The sequence below is a fragment of the Microtus oregoni genome, unplaced genomic scaffold (assembly GCF_018167655.1).
Source record: "Microtus oregoni isolate MIOR12 unplaced genomic scaffold, Mior012 000021F_ref0000039, whole genome shotgun sequence".
Taxonomy (NCBI): domain Eukaryota; kingdom Metazoa; phylum Chordata; class Mammalia; order Rodentia; family Cricetidae; genus Microtus; species Microtus oregoni.
Window position 1 is genome coordinate 9,370,316 of NW_024543080.1, and position 22,209 is coordinate 9,392,524.

General features: G+C 40.1%; 1 protein-coding gene across 1 annotated transcript; it reads right to left on the reverse strand.

Annotated features, from left to right (window-relative positions):
- Positions 1-5,622: 5,622 nt before the first annotated feature.
- Amtn (amelotin) lies at positions 5,623-21,820 on the reverse strand. Its single transcript, XM_041671113.1, has 8 exons — positions 21,767-21,820; positions 20,159-20,242; positions 18,230-18,295; positions 16,833-16,922; positions 13,827-13,862; positions 12,438-12,464; positions 11,343-11,616; positions 5,623-5,771 (listed from the first exon to the last, which is right to left on the reverse strand). The coding sequence occupies exons 1-8, from the start codon at positions 21,818-21,820 to the stop codon at positions 5,623-5,625; spliced, it is 780 nt and encodes a 259-aa protein (XP_041527047.1).
- Between the last annotated feature and the right edge of the window lie 389 nt (positions 21,821-22,209).

Genomic DNA, 22,209 nt, shown 5'->3' on the forward strand with positions numbered 1-22,209 from the left:
GAGGGCTCCTCTCTTGGGGAAGACTGATTCTCCTCCTTTCAGCTGTTGAGAATTCCCTGCAGTTCTTTATCTAGGTATGGGGCCCCATGACATTTCTTCCGTGCACATTGGGATGCCAGATATTGCTGCTGTTGTGTGAGTTTTGTTAGGCATATAACTATATTGTTGGGATTTCATGGGAGTAGCTTCCTTTTCATATCTAGAAGACATGATCTTGAAGCAAACTTTATGGTCTTCTTACTCTTACAGCCTCCCCCACACCACTTCACTGATGTTCCCTGAGCTTTAGGGGTAGGGATTTTGTTATCAAATTGGGGCTGAACATTCATAGTTATTTCTCTGCATTGTGACCAGCTTTTAAAATAATTTTTTAATAATAATTTTATAATGATTTCCATCTGCTACATAAAGAAACATCTTTGATGAGGTGTGAGAGCTACACTTATTGGTGGCTACAAAGGTAAATGTTTAGAACGAAGTTAGGTATTATTCTGTTTAGGAGAGTGTCAGTAGTATGTTCTTCTCTAAGATCCGTGGTTTACTGGCCAGGAGTAGTTGCCTAGGTTTACAATAACAGACAAATTTTTCCCCTATTGTGTGGCTGTGAACTACCATATGGGTGCTGAGAATTGTATCTGAATCTTCTGGAAGAGCAAGTGCTCCACTAGTCCTTCATTTATTTTCTTGAGTTTTGTTTTTTGTGTATTTCAGATATTCTGGATATTAATCTACTGTCAGATGTGTAACTGGCAAAGGTTCTCTCGTCCTCTATAGATCACCTCTTCACTCAAGTGATTATTTCCTTAGCTGTACCAAAGCTTTTAAGTTTTATGAAGTCCTATTTGTTCATTGTTGTGCTTGATTACTGGGCAAATGGAGTTCTCTTCAGAAGGTCCTCAAAGAGCAACTTTAATTAGTAAAAATAAGATAAGGTAGAACATGGTTGATGATGATTCATGACATTAATATTTGGCCTACACAAACTAGCATACATATAAACACACAGACACTATCATACATATAAACACACACTTACTATACATACATATAAACACACAGAAACTATTCATACATATAAACACAAACTCACTATGCATACATATAAACACACAGCCACTATGCATATCTATCTATCTATCTATCTATCTATCTATCTATCTATCTATCTATATACATAGACACAATCATACATGTAAACATACACATTCACTATGCATACATATAAACACACAGACACTATCATACCTAAATACACACACACAGACACAAATAAACACTGACAAGAAAAAGGTTTTTAAACCAGAGGGGATTAAAAAAATGTGACACCCAAATAAAATGTGGTATCTAGACAGAATCAAGATAAAAGAATGGAGCCGGGCGGTGGTGGCGCACGCCTTTAATCTCAGCACTCAGGAGGCAGAGGCAGGCGGATCTCTGTGAGTTCGAGGCCAGCCTGGTCTACAGAGCTAGTTCCAGGACAGGAACCAAAAAGCTACAGAGAAACCCTGTCTCGAAAACCCAAAAAAAAAAAAAAAGATAAAAGAATGGTAGAATACTGGTAATGCTAACAGCTTAGATGGGAAACTATCAAAGAGATTTCTTAAAATTTGTGATAAGGGTGCTGAAGTGTAGCTATCCACAGTTGATGGCTTCTGGAGGAAGTGCATGTAGGGAAAGACTCAGTTTTCTTTAAGGTGCTGGCCACTTAAAGTTTGACCATGCTCCAGTGAGTATATGAGCAACACTAATTGGAATTTTTACACCTCCTTTTTTTTTAAGGGGTCAGAGGTAACAAAATTGTGTGTGTGTGTGTGTGTGTGTGTGTGTGTGTGTGCAAGGACTAAGAAGTAAGTGTGATTGGGGTACATGATGTGAAATTACCAAGTAATCTGTTGGCATACAAAAGGTTCCACAATAATGGAAACTTTTTACTCCCCAAATGGAGTAAAACAAAGGTTTATTTATCTGGGGATAAACTCACAGAAAGAATAGATATCTGCAGTCCTCTGCATGTGCTGGGGACTGGAACTGAATTCAGCAGCTAAGAGACCCACACATGCTTTTCATCTGCATTCATAATACACGAGACCATGCCCAGAGTGGGCTGGTATCTTAAATGCTATTAGCTGAAGGATTTCCCACAGCAATAATCAATAAAATTATTATATTGTAAAATAGAACCTGTAGTTTAGCAAATAATGTGTTACTAATGTTAGCTTCATTCTTTCTTTTAAAAGATTTTATTATTTTATTATCTGTATTATGTATGCATGCACACATGTATGCAGGTATCTGTAATGGCCAAAAGGAGGACATCAGACCCTCTTGAGCCCCTAGAGCTAGAGTTACAGGAAGTTGTGAGCCACCTGATGTGGGTGCTGGGATTTGAGTGCTGGTTCTCTGTAATAGCAGCAAGAGCTCTTAAGCTGAGTCATGTCTCCAGCCTGAATGTTCAGTTCTTAATACTATGGCTATACAAATTTCTAATATTATGGGAAATGATTGGTCAATATGTAGCAACCTAACCTATTATTTTTCCAATGATTCTATAAACCTTAAATTTTGAATTCTCTCTCTCTCTCTCTCTCTCTCTCTCTCTCTCTCTCTCTCTCTCTGGAAAACCTGTGGGAATTGTTACTTTCTTCCATGTGGGTTTTGAGGATTTAACTCAGGTCATCAGACTTGGTGGCAAACACCCTTGCTTTCTAAGACATCTCACTATTCTGATTATATAAACCTAAAATTATTTCCAAATAAAATGTAAAATCATATTATGAAATAAGAAGTTTAATTAAGCTTCTTTGCCCAATTTACTCAGGAGATCTTGTCTTTTTCTACTTCCCATGTAGATTAGATCCATTTATGTCTCTCTTAGGGTCCTCACTGTTGTCTAGGTTCTCTGGGATTGTGATTTATAGGCTGGTTTTCTTTGCTTTATGTTTAAAAGCCACTTATGAGTGAGTACATTTGATAGTTGTCTTTCTGGGTCTCGGTTACCTCACTCAAAATGATGTTTTCTAGATCCATCTATTTGCTGCAATGTACATATTTCTATATGCAGCCTGTAAGATGTCTCCCTGCAATTTCCTTACGTTTGCAGAAAGTAAAAAGTAGATAATCACCAAGGCATGGCGACCCATACTCATAACTCTCACGCTGGCAAGGCAGAGGCAGGGGGATTTCCACAAGTTTGATGCCAGCCAGGTCTGTGTTGCGGGAGGTCACCAATTCGGGGTTATGATTATTAGGGTGGTATTTATTTAAAGGGGAAAAAACTTACAGATCACTGTCCCAGGCAACAGCCCTCTTCGCAACCAGGAAAGGAGTCTAGTCGCAGGTGGAGCAGGAAGTGAAGAGAGAGAGAAGAGGGAAGTGGCCGCTTTTTTAAAGGGAGAAAAACCACGCCCCAGTGGGCTGGTACCTCAGCGGTGATAGGCTGGAGGAGTGGGAGGACCTCCCGCAACACGTCTACATAATGAAACTCTATCTCAAAAAAAGATGGGGATAGGGGAAAGAAATCAAATTCTCTTGCTCATATAGGCAAGAAAATAGAGTATATTTGCAGTGCAATAAATTATAATAGCCAAGATTATTACATTGCTAATGTGTGTCAGAAAGGTTAAGTAGTCTACATATAGCCAATGCCAATGTTCTTTTTTTTAAAATATTTATTTATTTATTATGCATACAATATTCTGTCTGTGTGTATGCTTGAAGGCCAGAAGGGGGCACCAGACCTCATTACAGATGGTTGTGAGCCACCATGTGGTTGCTGGGAATTGAACTCAGGACCTTTGGAAGAGCAGGCAATGCTCTTAACCACAGAGCCATCTCTCCAGCCCAATGTCAATGTTCTTTACAGTTTTGTCGGGAAGTTGAAGTAGACATAGTGTTTACACTCGACTGCTCGTGATAGTGTGGGGAAGAGATCAGAACTGGGGGAGAAAATGAAAAGAAATAGAAACTGCAGAAGGAGTATGAGGGAGGCGATTACATTTCTGAATGGGTCATGTGTGTACCATAGTGTTTTCTTTGGTTTACTAAAGAAACATGATTTGTTGAAAGGCAAAGACATTGAATGTTATAAAGACTGAGATTTGATCCCCATGAGAGTGTAAGTTGGCAATGCTCATCAGGTTTTGTGGTAGCACTTGCTGAGAATAGTGAAGGTTCGCGAGCATTTCTTTTTTTCAGACAGAATAACCAGTTTCAGATGGTCTGGTGAGACATTCCTTTGAAGAGTAAATAAGGCAGTTATAGTGTGTGGGGAAGACGGGGCGTGGACTTGGCAAAATGGTTGGTAATTAACTGGGTGAAGCTTGCTGACACAAAGTCTGATTTGAGTGGTGATACAGACGTGTCTGGTACTTATTATAGTATAGGGGGTTTCCTTGGTGGACACTGCACAAGTGGAAGCGGGTGAGAAGAGACGGAATTATTAAACAGTCTCACATAGCTGGTCAGACATGCACAGTGCTCCCAGAACACACAAAACTCCTGCCGGGAGTCCTGAGGGCATTGCTGCAGTCACACATCCTCATCGTTCCCACTCGCAGATAAGCATCAAGCATTGGTCCATCCTTCATCAAGACAAGAGTGCTTGTCTATACATTTCACTTCATATGGGTGGGAGGAAGTAAAGTTCCCTTTGGACGCAAGTCTTTTCCGTGTTTGCTGAATTCCTTTACCTTAGAAGCCCAGATCATGTTTGTTACTTCCATCTGATATCCCACGGGCAAGGACTGATTAAACTGGAATTGTCCTGTAAGGGGAGGGCTTGTAAGTCGGTCAGATATTTCACATGGGTGAACGTCATTCTGAAACACTAGCACTTTCTTTTCTTACCAAGCACCCTGCTTCTGTCACCATAGGTGCTTATGTTGGAGCACTGGAGAAGGATACAGGGAAAAAAGTAAAATCTTTGCACCAATTCCAGTTTCGGGGCTGGGAGAAGGAGAAAAACCAAACCAAACCAAACCAAACTGAAACAACCCAAAACAAAGTAATAGGAAACTCCAAATTTACCTTATGTCCACACAGGTAAAGATTTCAAATATAAAATTTCTTTAGCTATGTCAGGAAATTGACGAATAAGTGTAGGTAATCAACAAAGTGTTTTAAAATGTAATTACTAAAGTTGTTTGAGAAAATAGTCATCCAAGAGTACAGAGCAGTAGCAGATAAGCCATGGGGTTTGGATCACTAATTCTATTTCTTGTACTTTTAAGAGCTGATTTTTATTTACTCCTGCTTTATGAAACAGTCACGATAATTAACCCGTAGCTCTAGGGTTCAGCGTTTGCTGTGCGGCAACAGCTTAGAAAGCATTGCAGGCTCCAGGAGGGCTTGCGGAGACGTTGGCAGAAAGATGAAATTTCAGCAGCCAGGCAAAACGCACCTGCCTTTAATGTAGCCCTGGGGAGGCAGAGGCAGCTTTAGTGTAGCCCTGTGCCGTGAGAAAGCCCTTTTCAGGGAATGTGTGGAGAGGGATAGAGCAGGGTACCCGATGCTCTTCTCTGGCTATCTTGTGGATACATGATAAGCATACACCTCACCTGCATATACAGAAACAGAATAATCAAGAAAGATTTAAAAATTTAGTGCATATGCTTTATAGCAGCGCTATGACATTTTAGTTTCCGGATGGAAACTCACACAAGTGCAGATCGTATCAGTTACTTTCTCATTGCCGTGGCAGTTACCTACAGAAGCAGCGGACAGGAGAAGCTTGTTTTGATCGTGGTTCAAAGCGGTGCAGTTTCTCATGGCTGCTGAAGTAGGAACGTGGAGCTGGTCACACTTGAATAGCTTAGGAAACAGGATTAGACTGGCAGCAGAGATGGCCCAGCATTCTCTGGACCAGCACACACAGGGCCCAGCATCCTCTATGGGTCTTATGTCTAGACCTCCCAAAACAGCACCACTAGCTGGGGAGTAAGTATTCACGTGTGTGTGTGTGTGTGTGTGTGTGTGTGTGTGTGTGTGTGTGGATAGTCCACATATAAGCATAATATAAAGAAAGAATAATATAACGTTTTGGCATCTAGTCTATATACACATGTGTGCACACACAAGCACACCACACTTAACAAGTTTTTCCATATGAATTTTTTTTTACTACATTTTATTTTTCTCTGTGTGTACATACACGTGTGAGCCCACACATACCATGGCATGTATGTGGAAACCATAGAACAGTTTCTGGAGTCTGTTTTCCTTCCACCATGTATGACCCAGGGACTGAACTCATGCCGTCAAGACTGGCAGCTGAGCCTTCCCAGCAGCCCCTCCAATTCTTATTTGTTTCCTTTAGGCTAGGATGGGACTGTTAATACTCAATCTGTGATTAGTATTTATTTTTATGAAATAATCACTTCTTATTTGTCATAGGGTGGAGTCAAGTACCACGTGGGGAGGTTCTTTATCAGAATTCGTCACCAACTCTCAGATAGGACAGTAGAAGTTGAGTTTCAGAGAACAATCAGGTATTGGGACCAGCAATCTCACTGAGCACCATATACCCACTCTATCAATAGGAAGGCAAAATTCCATGAAGAAAAATGAGAACAGAAACTGATCCGTATAAAAATCTGTATGAAGTAAAGATAAGTAAATTATATTTTACTCTAAACAACTGAGAATACATTCAAGAAATTGAAAGCAAACCTTAAAAAATATGGTTGAAAACCGTAAGCTATAAATTTGGCATAGCACATTGCAACAGGAGTAATATAAAATCTTTAGAATAAAAAAATGCTAATAAAATGATGAGAAAAATAGGAGTAATGGATAAGCACAGTCTTCTGAACATGGCTCCCTACACCTTAGGTTGATCTCTTTGGCCAAGTCTGCCAGTGTGTCCCTGAGAGAAAACCTGCATGTTGTTGCTGGGGCACTGGCTTCTCCCACACGTCACCCTTAATCACCTTTCGTCTCCACTTGCTGTATGAATGGCTGTCGGATTTGAGACTTAATTCTTTGCAGGTATTGCTTGGTCTCTTAGCTCTACTTAATGAACCGCTTGTAGTTTTGCTGCCTACACCACCAGAGGGCGGAGATTCCTAGCAAATCATAGCATTTGCAAATGTGAGGCAATTATTTTTAAAATACTAACCATTGTTGGTTTTGTATGTGTTTTAAACATAACAATCCTGGAGAACACAGGTCTAAATTTAAGGAAAAAATAACCAGGGGTTAAACTTCAACTTAAACACATTTGTGAAAACCATTAAACTTTAATAGGATAAATTTAAAAATCATGAATCACTAACAAGATATTTTATGTCTGTGGGTAGAGCTCATCATGTCAAGATGTCAGTTTTCCCCAATCTGATCTGCAAATTCAATTCCATCTCATCTAGAACCCAGCAAAATATTCTTTACATCAACCTAAAAATCAATATATATAACATACAACACTAGGTGTGAGCCCTAATGTAAAATATCTGATCCAGCTAGTAGCAATGTATCAGTACTGGATCATCAGTTGCAAAAAAGGGACCACATTAAGAGGCTGATGATAGGATTAACTGTGTAAGAAGAGGAAAAAAGGAACTGAAAAATGTCTACATTCTCTTCCACTTTTCTGTAAATTCACAAATGTTGAAAATCTTTTAGTTTTTTAAATATAGCACTCCCCATCTGCATGTTGCTATTAAGAACTTGAAATATGGCTTAAATGGGAACATATATTAGAATATATATTAGATTTCAGAGACTTAGTAGCATCAAAAAAGGTAAATGAACCATCAAAAACTTTATGTTGAATTTTATCAAATTGTATTTTGGTTATCTTGAATAAAAAGATTTTTAGTGGCATGAAATTTCATCTGCTTGTTTTTACCTTTTCCATGTGGCTACTAGAAAATTTTAAATTCTGTAGGAGGCTGGAGTTGTATTTTATTAATAGCTATCTTTTGGACTTCTATATCTGCTACCTTATTCAAGCTTTGATGGCTAAATTATAATTAGAAGTAAATTAAGACTCAAGTTCTACAGATGCTTTATATTTCCCACACCCTCAGCGTACACCATTTCCCTTTGTTTGGTGCTCAGCCCCTCAAGGCCTTGAGATGATGCTAGGAATTGACTCACAAGATGCTATATTTTGTAGCTTTTGCAACAGTAAGCCATCTTTGTTTTATTCATTTCTGAGGATTGAACCTGGACCTCTCATGTGCTAGACAAGCACCTTCCACCATTGAATTAAGTACCCAGCCAGTTTCCCCATTTGTGTGTGTGTGTGTGTGTGTGTGTGTGTGTGTTGCTTGTGGAAACTTGAAGTTGTTGAAATCATTGCTATTAATTGATTTTCCATATTATCTAATTGGGCAGGGGCTCTCAATTAAACCCAGAGCTTTCCCATCGGGTTTGTTTTGGTAGCCATCATACCTGTCTCCACTTTCTGAGACTGGAATTACAGGAGGCCACCATGCCCAGCAGCATTTTATACTGGATTCTGGGAGTAAACTGGTACTGTAGATGCATGTCAAGCACTTTGACTTCTGTGACATCTCTCCTAGCCCCCTGGACCTTTTTATGTTTTTATTGTGAGAAGGCTTAACTAAGTTGGCCAGGCTGGCCTTGAACTTCCTCTAGAGCAGTGACAGCGTTTGAGCTTGTGATCCTCCTGCCTCATCCTCCTTAGTAGCTGGGGTTATAGGTTGTGCCACCAGCATACTGTTAAGATAGTTTAGCCACAGCTAGTTGTGACTTCTATCCCCTCGGAGTTTCCTTTGTCTTACTAGAACTTGTGTCAGATGGCATTGGTGTGGTCATAGGTATTTTTTGAATGTGCCTAAGGAAAATTAAATTAGGGATACATTAGTTTAGGCTTAGGGGAGAATATTTATGTGGTTTGTGAATAGTTATTTCTGGTAGTTCCATTCAGAAATGACTTGGAATGCTTCATTTGTCACTCAGGGTTTTCCCAAGTGAAAGGTCACAGTTGGTGTCACTAAGGGACTATGTTTTATGTGTATGGTAAAAGTGGGCGTTTATGCCATTAACAAAAGGGAAAAATGTCTAAGCATTTGAAGCCAGGGACTAGTCTAAGAAAATGCTACCGGTTATCAGTTGGTAAATTGGTAACACCAGTTTCGGTTTTCACCGATGCCTCATTTACCAGGACAGTCATCCCACTCAGGGGTATATTTGTTATGCGGCACTTATAACTAAGTTTATTTCAATTTCTAATTTTTGGGTGGGGACTGAATCAAGTTGATTTCATCAGAATTACTGTGTTAGGTGGTCATGTAATAGTAAAACAAACAGTGGGAATTTCTATGTGTGAAGATCAATATATGTAACCCGAAGAGGGCAAAGATAAACAGATGTGACTTTGCTCAAAGCTGTTCTCAACATTTGATCACTGGAAGATCTCTGTGATCCTTTGGATGTATTGGCAAAGTAACTCTATTTTCATAGTAACAGTCAAATATTATTTTAATTTTTAATTCTACCTGTCTGAGTCGTATACTGCAAAAATTTTTAACATTCAATGCAGAAGCAGATGAAAGAATCATAGTATCTTCTGCTATATCAAACATGAGATTTCAAGACTAAAACCATTTTCTTGCTGAAGATTTTTTTGAAGTTGAAACACAAAAATGTCAATTTATATGCATATTTGAGCATCTGTAGATACACTGGTGATAAGTCTTTAACCACTGAAGGACTTGGGACGGAATGAATTTCATGATGCATACTTAGGTCTATTATATACTGATGGTCCCAGGTACACATCCCGAGAAGCATTATTAACTTGATGGGGGGTGATTAGGGTTAAGTGATTACTTATATTGTTTGATTATTAAATAAAACTCAGGAGTCAGATATCCGGGTAAAAACCTTATTGATCTGAGTAGTGGTGGAGAAACAACCAGTGACTTCCTCTCTCTCTCCTTCCTCAATCCAGAAAGCCAATGAATCTTTCTAAGCCCCTCCCTACTGCTTCCTGTGCCTCTACGGCTAATTCTGCTCACCTACTAGCTAGCTCTACTGTCTGATTCAAAGAGAACTTTATTGGCAGTCTCAGGATTGTCAAGGTGTGATCGGTATACCCCACAACACTGGGGGCTGGTTCAGTTTCAACCCCGGATGAGAGCAAGGTGTGATCGGTACATCCCACAACACTGGGTCTGGTTCAATTTCAACCCGGATGAAAGCAGTTGTCTGAGTTATAAATTTAAGCAGATTAAGTTCTGCCTTTTATGTGGACAGGGCAGAGAGTATCACACTGGTCTGATTGAGTGCTTTTGTTTGTGATGTTTCCTGTTCTGAGCTGTAAGATGTGAGAAACAAATGCCTCAGTTCCACAGCTTTGACTCTAGGGCCACTCCTGGGCTGACGCTTGTTCGTTGCTATTGTTTGCCATGAATTATCACAAATAACTTGCTTATTGAAAATTAAATTTCTGTTTCTTCTCGGAGTGTGTTGTGAGGTGATTATGTGTAGGCCAGAATTTATCCCCACATCACAAATTATCCTCTCTCTTGGCAGAAATACTTCCCACTTCCAAAGGAAGTTCTAGGCTTAAAGTCATGAAGACATGCTGAGGTAATTTCTGAAGGCATCCAACTTTCTTCCAGCCCCAAAGGAGAAAAAGTCAGTTTTCAAAATATATTTTAATATACATATCTTCCAGGTTTGATGTAGCATACCAAGAATTTCAAAGACAGATTGATCTATTTAATGATGTTTTTGAACTTGACATTCCCTTCATTCAATTTATCTCCTGAAATTTCAAAGAAAATCTCAGGTAAACTAAGAATTCATGCCTCCCGAAACCTTTCACGGTGTCTTAGTATTTTCCATCATGTGATTAATGAAGACGATTCACAAACCTCCAAATGTGGTGTGGGCTAGTCAAAGAGATCTGAAGCAGCTTTGTGAGTTCCTAGAAGAAACAAGGTGATTGATTTTAGAGGCAGGTAAAAACATCCCGTGCTTACACACGATGCGGGAATGCAGATGGGCGGTGTACCCCTGGTGAATTTCAGACTATTACCAGTGGCTCCTTGCAATATTGTGGTGATCCTAAGGCTCATTCCAAGTTGGTTATAGGCCCCATGCGCATGCGTGTGTGTGTGTGTGTGTGTGCGCGCGTGTGCGAGTATGTGTGTTGTGGAAGTTATATCAACAACTGATTGTTTTCTTCTTGGGTTAATACTAGGATTAGTAGCCTAGTAAAACTATTGCTTCATGTGTCTTGATGCCCACGCGCATCGAGAAGGCTCCTTTCCTTGCCTGAGGTCTGTGTTTGTCAGTGCAAAGAACCCCTCCCGGCCATTCTGCTGTTGCCCCTCATGGTGATGAGCAAGGTGTAAGTAGGGACAACTTACTATTCGGTGGGTCTGTCGTGGTTCCCTCCGTGGTGTGTGTGCCCCTGCGCATGCCTGCAGGGGTGCTCATTTCATAGTCGTCATCATCGGTGACCGCAGGAGTTGTGACTTGGCCCTGGGTGGTTCCTTGTATAGCAGGGCTTGTTCCTGCCTGTCTCGTAGGAAGGACTCCATTTTGTGCATCTGGTTTAGCCCCGGTCTGACTGGAGGGCAGAATGCCTCCGGGAAACAAGGGGTGGATAAGGAGGCCTGTGAAGATTTGTGAGGCTAATGGCTGTTATAGGGAAGGAAACAGAAGAAAAGAACTCATTTTAACCAGGTTAACTAATCTTTTTTGTTTAGAGGGAGGACAGCCGGTTGGGATAGGGATGGCCGAAGGGAGAGGCTAAAGTCAAAGACCTGCTGCCCACTGCCGCTGCTTGAGGACCTGCAGCGTTTCTGCTGCTGTAGCTACTCGGGGGTCTGCAGCATTTTACTTAATTCATTACACTATGATGCTACCTCAATTACTTATTTCTGTTGTCATGTTTAGATACCACAGTAGTCCAAATACATGTCTATAAACACGATCTGTGCATACTTGCATAGAAATTATGAGTGAGGATAATAAAAATTTTAATTCTTATTCTTCAGTTATTTGTGTCTATAAGAAGGAATTAACTCATTACTATCAGAATATAGAAAAAAACCCTCTCATAAAATGGAAAGTTCAACAGATTTAATCCTTCCTAAAGAGTCAGTATTTATATTACTTTGTGTCTACATCTGTAGAATAATGTATAATCTTCAATATAAAATTTAAGTTAATCAAAATAAAGTTTAAACGTGTGCAGTGGCCCTCTGGGTTAATACTGAGTCTGATGGCAATATATAGAAAGCTAATGCAAAGTTAAATTAATGGAAACTAGTAGGAGAAAGATGACAAAATCTTTAACTGAGAAAGAATAATCAACTCCAAGGAGCTGTAAAAATGCACAGCCCATGGTAGGAGAAGGTGGGGGAGGGGATGTAATCGAAAGAGCTGGAAGGGCAGAGGACACTAGGAGAAATGAGAAGAATTTAAAATGGTAGTGACTTAAGAGATTTTCTTCTTACCAGTTCTTCTGAGCTTAGGAGAGTACCCTAAAAGCAAAATGACAAATAGAAGCAATTAGAGAACTTTCAATATATTCAATGCAATGTATATAATATAACTCAAAACCTTCAAATACTTCTCAGTATTATAAAGAAATTGGATGATCTGGTATCTGTATCACAAAACTCATGTCAGCATGTGGTTTGAGACTGCTCATGTTTATTATTGAATAATGTGACTTAGCTTTGAAAATCATACATACATACATACATACATATATATAATTAGGTTATAGATCTACATTGGAAAGAATCTGGAGAATACGGAAAGCAACAGAAAAAATAATCCTATGATTTACATATGATGGGTCTTTCCAGGTGTTATTTTACAAATTTATTCTTCATGTAATAGAAACTCATTTATATAGTTATTTTTCTTAGTATTTTGTAACAACCCTTATCTGTGTTATTGCCAAATTGTGATAAATGCAATTTAAATAGCTATGTAATATTTATTTATGGCTATGTTGTAGTTCACTGAATTTTTCTGTTTTGATTTGGTCTTAAATTTAAGTTTTAGCTGTATTTTATACACCACAAATATTATTTAATGAGTATGTGGTACCTAAATCTTTGCTGCACTTCAGAATTTCTTTTCTTGAGATGTAGTCTCAGGCGCATAAAGAGCCAATAGGAGTGGGTGTAGTGAATGACACACTCCTGTAATTCCAGCACTGGAGAGGTTGAGGCAGGAGGATCACAAACTCAAGGACATCCTAATAAGCTATACAGATGCCTGCTTAAACACAAAAGGTTGATTGGGATTTCGTATTAATATTCACCTCTCCTTTTAGGAATGGAGCTGCCATCTGATGTTAATGCTGATACTGCTTTTGGTCCTTGATAATTTTATCAGTGAGCTAAAGAGTAACTTTTGTAAAAACTAATAGGAATAGAAGAAAGTGTTGAGGACTGACAAGAAAGAAAAAAGAGGTTGAGCCTTGTGGGATAAACACATATGGTTAAAATAGATTTGCTATTAAAAATAACCCCCCACATCATGGGTCATCATATTAATCCCACTAAGTTATTTCTTTTTTGACAGTGTGGTTCAGGGGTGACTGGCTGCTTTGTTTACTAAGGGTGTGGCTAGAGGGGTAACCGTATCTCATTTATTTTCAGAGATGCAGTGATGATGTTTACAAGAGATTGTGTCGTTGTTAACGGAAACGGTACCATGAAGGACAGAGAAGTGCACCTGCCAGCCTGCCAGGGCTAGGTAAGTGCTATATCTTGCTATTTTCAGTGCTCAAACAGTGCAAAGTGAGTTAGAATCCTGGTGCTTGATTGGTGAATTGAGACAAGAGAAATACTCTGCACATGGGCAATTGAAAATCACAACAGTCTTACCTGAGCTCCAAGTTGCGCCACAATAATGGGTAACATCTAAAAAATAAAGGGACAAAAATCACTGTTAAAGTTGAATACTAGGGGATGGGTTAGGGGTCCCACTTGCTCAGCCGCCCACACCCACAGTCGAGGTCTGGAAGGTAGATGAGAAGTACTGATAACTGGGTACGAGTTGCTTGCTTGCTGAAATGGATGAGGAGTTGGCATGCTGTGTATTTTCTGCTGCTCCAAAAAAAAAAAAAAAAAGCAAGCTAGCCTAACTTTACAAAAAAGAAACTCAAGTCTTAAGCTTTTATTTTGATTTCCACAGGAAATCCAGTGTCAGAAAAAGTCATCAAAATTGACTTTTGACTTAGTATGTACCACCCTGAAGGATTTGAGTCTGACCGGCTCCTGCTCTTGCCATTTTCCCATTCAGCTGGCACAGCAGTGCCTGTCAGGCCAACAGTGACAGGCACACATCTTTCTATAGTAGTAGTCAGCTCCTTGTCTCCCGGCAGCAAAATATGACAGCAGAGGAACAACGAATCCAAACAACTGTCAGGGTGGGTGTTGTGAAGAAAACCAAATTAAAATCTCCTTTTAATGGAAAACTGGAGCGGAGGGAACAAAAATAAATAAATAAAAAGGGGAACTGGGTGGGTACATAAGTGACCATGATAACGAAATTTAACCTAATTGTTCAGCAGTGTAATTACAAAGGAGATACCTTGTCTCAGCTATTGCTTGGAAGTTGTCTGAAGTAATGACAGCGAACATGAGTGTATTTACTGCGTTGCACAAACTGTTCTAGACACTTATTTTTTTAATTTTTGCAACAGTCAGAGGAAGCCTCTACTTTAATGCCTCTTCTACATTTTGAGGAAGGTGAGTCCTACCTGGCTGAAATAACTCGCCCACACGGCGCCAGCTGTTTACACAGAGAGCTGGTTTTGACTAGCTTTGTGGTTCTGCATCCTTTCTTCCCAAGGTTGGCTTTGGTAGTTAAAGGCTACAAATGTAGGTTTGTGTCAGAGAAAGTGATCCAACTTTATATTGCTTTTCAAACATTTACGTTTCGGCCTGTAAATTAGTACTTCTGTCTGTCATCATCTTTGGTCAGAGAAACCTCTTTATTTATTTATTTATTTATTTTTTGAGAAACCTCTTTATGTCTTATTTATTTATTTATTTAGGTGATGGGTCACAGGTATGGCAAAGACTCAAAACTGATCTAAATGCTGAGACTAGAAAGACCACCGAGTGCTTAGCCCTAGGAGGGACATCTCTACCACAGTGTCAGAGGCTCAGAGGGAAGCAGAGTTGTGGCAAACAGAATGGGAGAGCTGGAGGAAGGGACAGAGTGTTGTGCGGTGCTGTCCTGTGGGAGGGCTGGGCTGTCACACTCTTGAACTCTTAGCTGCTGTGACTACCTGTGCAAGCCCTGCATAAGATGGGAACTGTGAAAATTCTGTCATGGACAGGGGAGGGACCCACGAGGCCCCACCCCTCTCTGAGGATTCAGAGTTAATACTTGCTGGGGTAGCAGAGAGACATCTTCTTTAGTACATAGCTATGGGTAAGTCATTCATGTTTCTTTAAGTGATACTTCACCTGTGCTTTTGTACGTTAACCTAATCAAGCTCATCGATTGCACACAATAAAGGATGTGCAAGAAGAAGGGAGATTAGATAGAAAGAGGAAGGCCAACCACTGGGAGGAGGACGAGAAGAGGGACATGGAAAGAAATGGGAGGTAATTATGATAGAAATACTTCATAGGCATGTATGGGAATGTCATAATGGGACCCATTATTATGTAAAATATATGCTTCTAAAGTTCTTCCAAAAAATTATCCACTCTACATAGGAAGAGGCAGGTTAGAGGGACTGGAGCTAGGCCTGGCCCAGAGACATTGGGGAATTCCCAGCAAGACTGAGGAATCAATGATTTAACATTGCTGCACGTTGGGAAATGTGCAATGTCCGATCTTCTGTACAAACCTTTTATAATATGCTCACTAATGCCTCTGACTCTGAGGAATAAGATGCTGGGCTGAGTCTGTTTCTTTTCTTTTCTTTTTTTTTTAACTTTCTTTTTGTTTTATTGAGAAAAAAAACAATTTCCACCTCCTCCCAGCCTCCCACTCCTCCCCCCCCCCTCCTCTCCCCATCCCCCCACTCCTCTCCCTCTCCCCCCACTCCTCTCCCCCTCCCTCTCAAGTCTGAAGAGCAGTCAGGGTTCCTTGCCCTGTGGAAAGTCCAAAGTCCTCCCCACCCCCATCCTGGTCTAGGAAGGTGAACGTCCAAACTGGCTAGGCTCCCACACAGCCAGAACATGAATTGGTTTCTAGCCTTAAATAAAGGTCAGTGAGTCTATAATTGGATATCCTAAAGAAGCTAAATAAGAAGGTGAACCCAAAGAAAAACATTTAGCTATCCTCTTGGGTAGGGGAAGTAGACAAGATTGCCAGGCATAAATCGGGATCTTAAGGGTGGGGGGGGAGGGGGGTAAGGGGAGATGGGGAGAGAAAAGTGAGAAGGGTAGGATGGGGAGAACTTGGGGCAACGGGATGATTGGGATAAAGGAAGGTTGGATAGGGGAGCAGGGAAGCACATATCTTAATTAAGGGAGCCATCTTAGGGTTGGGAAGAGACTTGGACCTAGAGGGACTACCAGTCTGTTTCTTTTCAAATATATTAATTTTTAAGTCACCATCCTGTGATCTAGTAGATACTAGCATGGCATTTGACCTTCATGTTTTCTTGCTAGGGTGTGGTAATAATTTTCTTATTTTCTGCATTAAGAAATTATGTATATAGCAGCATACTATGCGGTTAGTGAAAATAACACTGTACGCAAGCATTTGAAGGTGTCGAAACAATTCATGCCATTTTGTGTTCATAGAACAAACACCTGCAAACCATCTGCTTACAGTTTATAAGACCCTTGAAGAAGACTGTTTGATCCCATAGCTTCAGCTGAGGGAAAATGTCCTGAGTTCAGGAAGCCCTTCCCTCCGCTTACCTGGGGTTGCAGCTGTTGTGGTCTGCTCAGCGGACCCAGGGTAAAAGGGAGTGTCTGTGCACCATGTGCCAATCCAGTGGTAGGGTTGAGCTGTGGGGCATCAGAGAAGATTTTCATTATATTTCTTTCAGTTTGAACATCTGGGACCCTAAAATATGTCTATTAAAGATAAAATATAGATTTAAAGGAAGAATTTCTTACATAAGTTCATACTATTTTATTGTGTGTGTAATTAATCACAGAGATAAAATTCAGATGTTTAATTTTCTAGCACAGATTTGTTTTTTATGTGTATGCATGTGTGTCAGCATGTGTGTATGTATGTTTGCCTGTATGTAAGTATGTATATGAGTGCAGGTGCCTAAGTAGGGCAGATGAGGGCATTGGGCCACCTGGAGCTGGAGTTCCAGGAATTTGTGAGCTGATGTACACAAGTGCAGGGAACCAAGTCTCTGGTCTTCTACAAGAGCGGTGTGGGGTCTTCTGCCATGCTACAAGTCCTCTGCAAGTGCTCTTAACTACTGAGCCACCTATCAAATTCCTACACTAAACTATAAAGAAAGAAAAAATTAGTATGTACATGTTCATGCTAAGCATGTGTTTGTCGAAGTCAGAGGGCAACTTCGCTGTGTCTGTTTTTTTCTTCCCTATTTATTTGGTTCCTGGGCTTCAAACTCAGATTGTTGGCCTTTTGCTTTTACAAACTGAGCTGCTTGTCTCTGCTTCCCCAGGAATTAGAATTCTTTCTTGTCATCTCTGAGACCATTTAGGTAATTTACCCCCTTCTGTATGCAATAATGGTTATTGGACATTTTCTGATTGCATTTTTCCTTAAGAAGTGAATTATTTCATAGGTATTTCCAGACAAAGTTATGAGATACAGAAAAACATACCGAGTCTGGAGCATGGGTTAATGCTGTATTTCAATATGAACACTGGAAAAGTCATGAGGGAAATGCTTTTCTTCCCCAAACAGATGACTCTTTAAAGATGTTCTGTGAGCAAAGATGTTACTGTCCTGTTGTCACCCTAGAGGGTCACAATAGCAATCATAGTGTTTATGTGGGATGTGGATATAATAGGGGCTGTCAAGGAAGGTCTGGTGCAGAAGCTGGGGCAGGATCTTAGAGAAGAGGTATCAGGATCTGGAGATTAAAAATGAGAATGAGGTCAGTGCTACAGAGGGGCTTGTGAGAAAAGCTTTCGAAGGTTTATTGAGTGGCGCCTGACTCTCTGAATATCCTCCTGCTCCTCTTCCAGCCCATGTGCAGTGAATGTGTGTGCATATGCACTTGTGGACAGACATTTCCATATGTTCTTGACTCTCCTCCATGCTCAGTATCAGGTGCCAGATTAATTAAACCAAAGGTAGTGCGGTGATGTAAGAGAGTACTTACCAATTGCAGGTCTGAACCCCAGGTGAGCAGCTGTGCTAGTGGGATTAGACTTATGGAAGGAAAGATCTGCGGGGCATCGAAACTGGGCATTAGACAAGAGAATATCTCTTTGTACTGCAGCATCAATGGTAGATAGATAGTCTCAGGTAGTTTATACTGCTCCCCAAGGTACAGTCACCATCAGCTCTCTCACTGCTCACCAATGGTCTGCATGAGGCCTCATTGTCTCCTGTGTGGTTCTGGATGGCCTAGTAGTATGCCAAGTTTATGCTATTTATCAACTGATTTATTTATGATTATTATTTAGTTATATTTTTGTCTTAGTACTCACTCAATTCCGCACATAAAGGTTTACATTCTTTTCCCTAAAGAATGTCTCTAATAGTATAAGATACAGGTTCTTTCAGCAGTTAGATTGATTCCACTTGAATGATCTACAGTGTTCAATAACTAAAGAGACAGCTTGAACTTCTAATACTTTTGACTCGTATTTCATAATCTACATGAAGGCAAGGCACGGATGAGTGAGAGCTGGAGTGGCAGGGAACATAGGAGCCAAAACAGTTTTCAAGGTTATTTAAATGTCTCGAGAAAACAGGCTTTATAGCAACAATCAGTTCATTGGTAGTGATGAAACTAAAGAAAATTTTGAGAGGGCACAGGGGAGGTCTCAGTGAATAAAGCACTTGCTGGGCAAACACGAGGACCTGAATTCAGATTCCTAGCGCTCATGTAAACAGCCACATGTGTGATTCCAGGGCTGGAGGTGGAAAAGAGGTATCCCATGGCTGCGCTGGCCTGCCAGTCTAGTCAATAGAGGAGGAGAATAACAGAGGAAGGCCTCCTGAGGTCAGCCTCTTATCTCCACACATGTGCACGCACACACACGCTCTCTCTCTCTCTCTCTCTCTCTCTCTCTCTCTCTCACACACACACACACACACACACACACACACACACACACCACACATATGGCGGGGGTGGGGAACAGGGAGAGGAGCAAAAGAGATTGAGAGAGCCTAGAGATAAGTTGTAGTTATTTTTCTGTACACCTCTTCTGTCATTTTCAGCAAATCAGAGTGTCATAGAATCTCAAGGACACAGTTTTGTAAATAGGCAATACCACCCACTTTCAAAGCTTTCTACATTTAGTTTAGATTTCTAGATTAAAACAAAGTTTGCTCATGTAATTCACATGAATAAAAGGAAAAAGAATGAGGCTGCTTTGCTTTCTTCATTTAAACATCAAAGCAAGTACACTGGCTTTCTTTTCTTACTTATTCCAAAGGGGGGGGGGCGCAATTCTTTTGAGGACTGAGACTGTCAAATCTTGATTTGTAAAAATTTACCAATCTTACTGAGCTCCCAAGGTCCCAATGAGGAGCGGAAGGAGGGAGAAGATGAGCAAGGAAGTCAGGACCACGAGGGGTGCACCCACCCACTGAGACAGTGGGGCTGATCTATTGGGAGCTCACCAAGGCCAGCTGGACTATGACTGAAAAAGCATGGGATAAAACCGGACTGTCTGAACATGGCGAACAATGAGGGCTGATGAGAAGCCAAGGACAATGGCACGGGGTTTTGATCCTACTTCATGTTCTGGCTTTGTGGGAGCCTAGCCAGTTTGGATGTTCACCTTCCTAGACATGGACGGAGGGGGGAGGACTTTGGACTTTCCACAGGGCGGGGAACCCTGACTGTTCTTTTGACTGGAGAGGGAGGGGGAGAGGAGTGGAGGGAGGAGGAGAAGGGTAGGAGGAGGGGGAGGGAAATGGGAAGCTGGGAGGAGGGGGAAACTTTTTTTTCCTTTTCTCAATAAAAAAAATTGTAGTCAAAAAAATTAAAGAAACACAATAATAAAAAAAAATTACCAGTCTTAACATGCTTCCTGTCTTGGTTTGTAAGTTGTTGCTATTTTTGGGTGCTTACCTGATTTGGTTGCTGTTGACTTAACAATGCCACCTGATCTGGAGTTTTTGTTGGAGGAAGTCCCAAAGCAGGGTTAATCTGCTTCTGTGAATATAAATATTTGTTAAAGCAGAAGGGATGTGTTTGAGGTTTTGAATCCTTTTATGTCAGGAAGCTAACAGATTGTCCCTTAAAGAGCTATGTAAATTTAAGCTCCTTGTCTTTTGAGCAGTTTTAAGTCCTCAAATATTTTTTGTTTGGCTGGATTTGGAATCAGAGACTGGAAGACAAGTGAAAAAGTTGGGCATGTGGGATTCCAGTGCTTGTCTCTGGCTCCTGTTTATTTACTGTTTCTCTCCTCTGCTAGGACTTGTGTTATACTCTGAGTCTTAGTTCTGGATACATCTGTTTTTATTTTTCTTGAAACATTTGAATTAAAGTGCAGTTTTTTGAACCTTCCCATGTTTGCCTTGCATGCGACATGTCAGTTTTGCACTGTGCAAAGTCACCTGGTGAGTATCAGAGTCAGTACTGGGACCACTGCAGTGATCTAGTTCCTGAATACAATAAACCCTTCTCTCGGGTCTGGTCCCAGAATGCTTTTGTTGCTGGATGCATCTCAGAGGGAAGGATGGGTGGTCTTCCAGTGATGCCAACTTTTGGACCATATTTTTGACCTTGTTTCAAACATTAAGTCTGCACCGAGAACTTCTTAATAATGCGTTGGTCTTTCATATTTTGTTTCATCCTCTCTATTCATTTTTTTTTCATGGAAAGCTTTACAATCTAAGTTTTTTGCTAAACAATGATTTGATATGTGTAGCCATTGTGAATTCTAGGGGATCATACTCCCTAGCTTTGTTCTCATCGCTGCATTTTAGCAACCAGGACAAGTATGCAATCTGGAGTGTTTCCAAGTAGTCTGTTGGTCGTACAGATGAGTATGGAAGTGCCAAATGAGCTCAAGTGTTTTCTTCTTTCATAGAAAATCTGTTGCATTTTCCCTGTATATCTTAAGCTTCCTGATCAAAGAGAAATCTACTTGGTGATCAAATAGCCTATCTCTATACCTATAAAATAACTTAGAACAACTGAAGTAATAATAGAACACCAGTTCTCCACCCCCAATTAAAAAATCTATTATATGCCAACATGTTTTGTAATGATACATGTTAAGTAAAAACTGTTCGATATTTTATAATGTACATCATATAATTTTATAGCTAAGAGTTTATCCAATTTAGATGTTTTGCTTATCACATAGAAAAATCAGAAAGTGTTGTTTACCCTTTTAGTCATGAACAAATAACTAGTCACCAAAGAAATCTTCATTTTGTTTTGGAAAATAAAATAGTCACTCACTCTGTCTGTCATGTTAACTCTATTACTTTACCCAAACAATTGAAATTCTTCTGTGATAAAATGGATGCATTTAAAAAATGAAAACATTGAAATTTGCATGAACACATTATTAGTTTACCATCTTTTGCTTTGTATAATAAAATCAGAAAACTTAAAAAGTGGGTCACAGATCAGAGTGGTTTTGTTGAAAAGCAGGAAGTGATAAATGTCTGTAAAGGAGACATGGCTGAGCCTGGTCAGTACATAAAGTAAACACATTGCACTTACTGGTAATGACTGAGTTGATCCTAGAAGACAAAACAGTAGAATCGTAGTCTTCATGTTTCGATTTGCTACCTATAAGAACAAAATTGTGTTACTCTTTTTTTTTTAAACCTCTGAGAGAAGATGATGCTAAAAAAATGATCGTTCTACTTGCAATCTGGTCAAGTAATGTTACCTTTATGCTACCAGGCAAAATGATATTCAAAATCCAGATGACTTCTCCACTTTACTCTGGTGCAATATTTATCTTTTGCTGATTTGTGTTTGTAGAAGGAATTTAAGCTCAGCTACAGGAAACAGGCAACTCGAGAGACCAATCAGGGCTAAAAGTATCTATGAAATCATTTGGTTTCACTTCCCAACACTTCATTAGGTGGGTTATTAGCTGCAGACATTGTGTTACCCAATGTCTGTGATTTGACTAGAGGGTATTGTGGAAGACATGC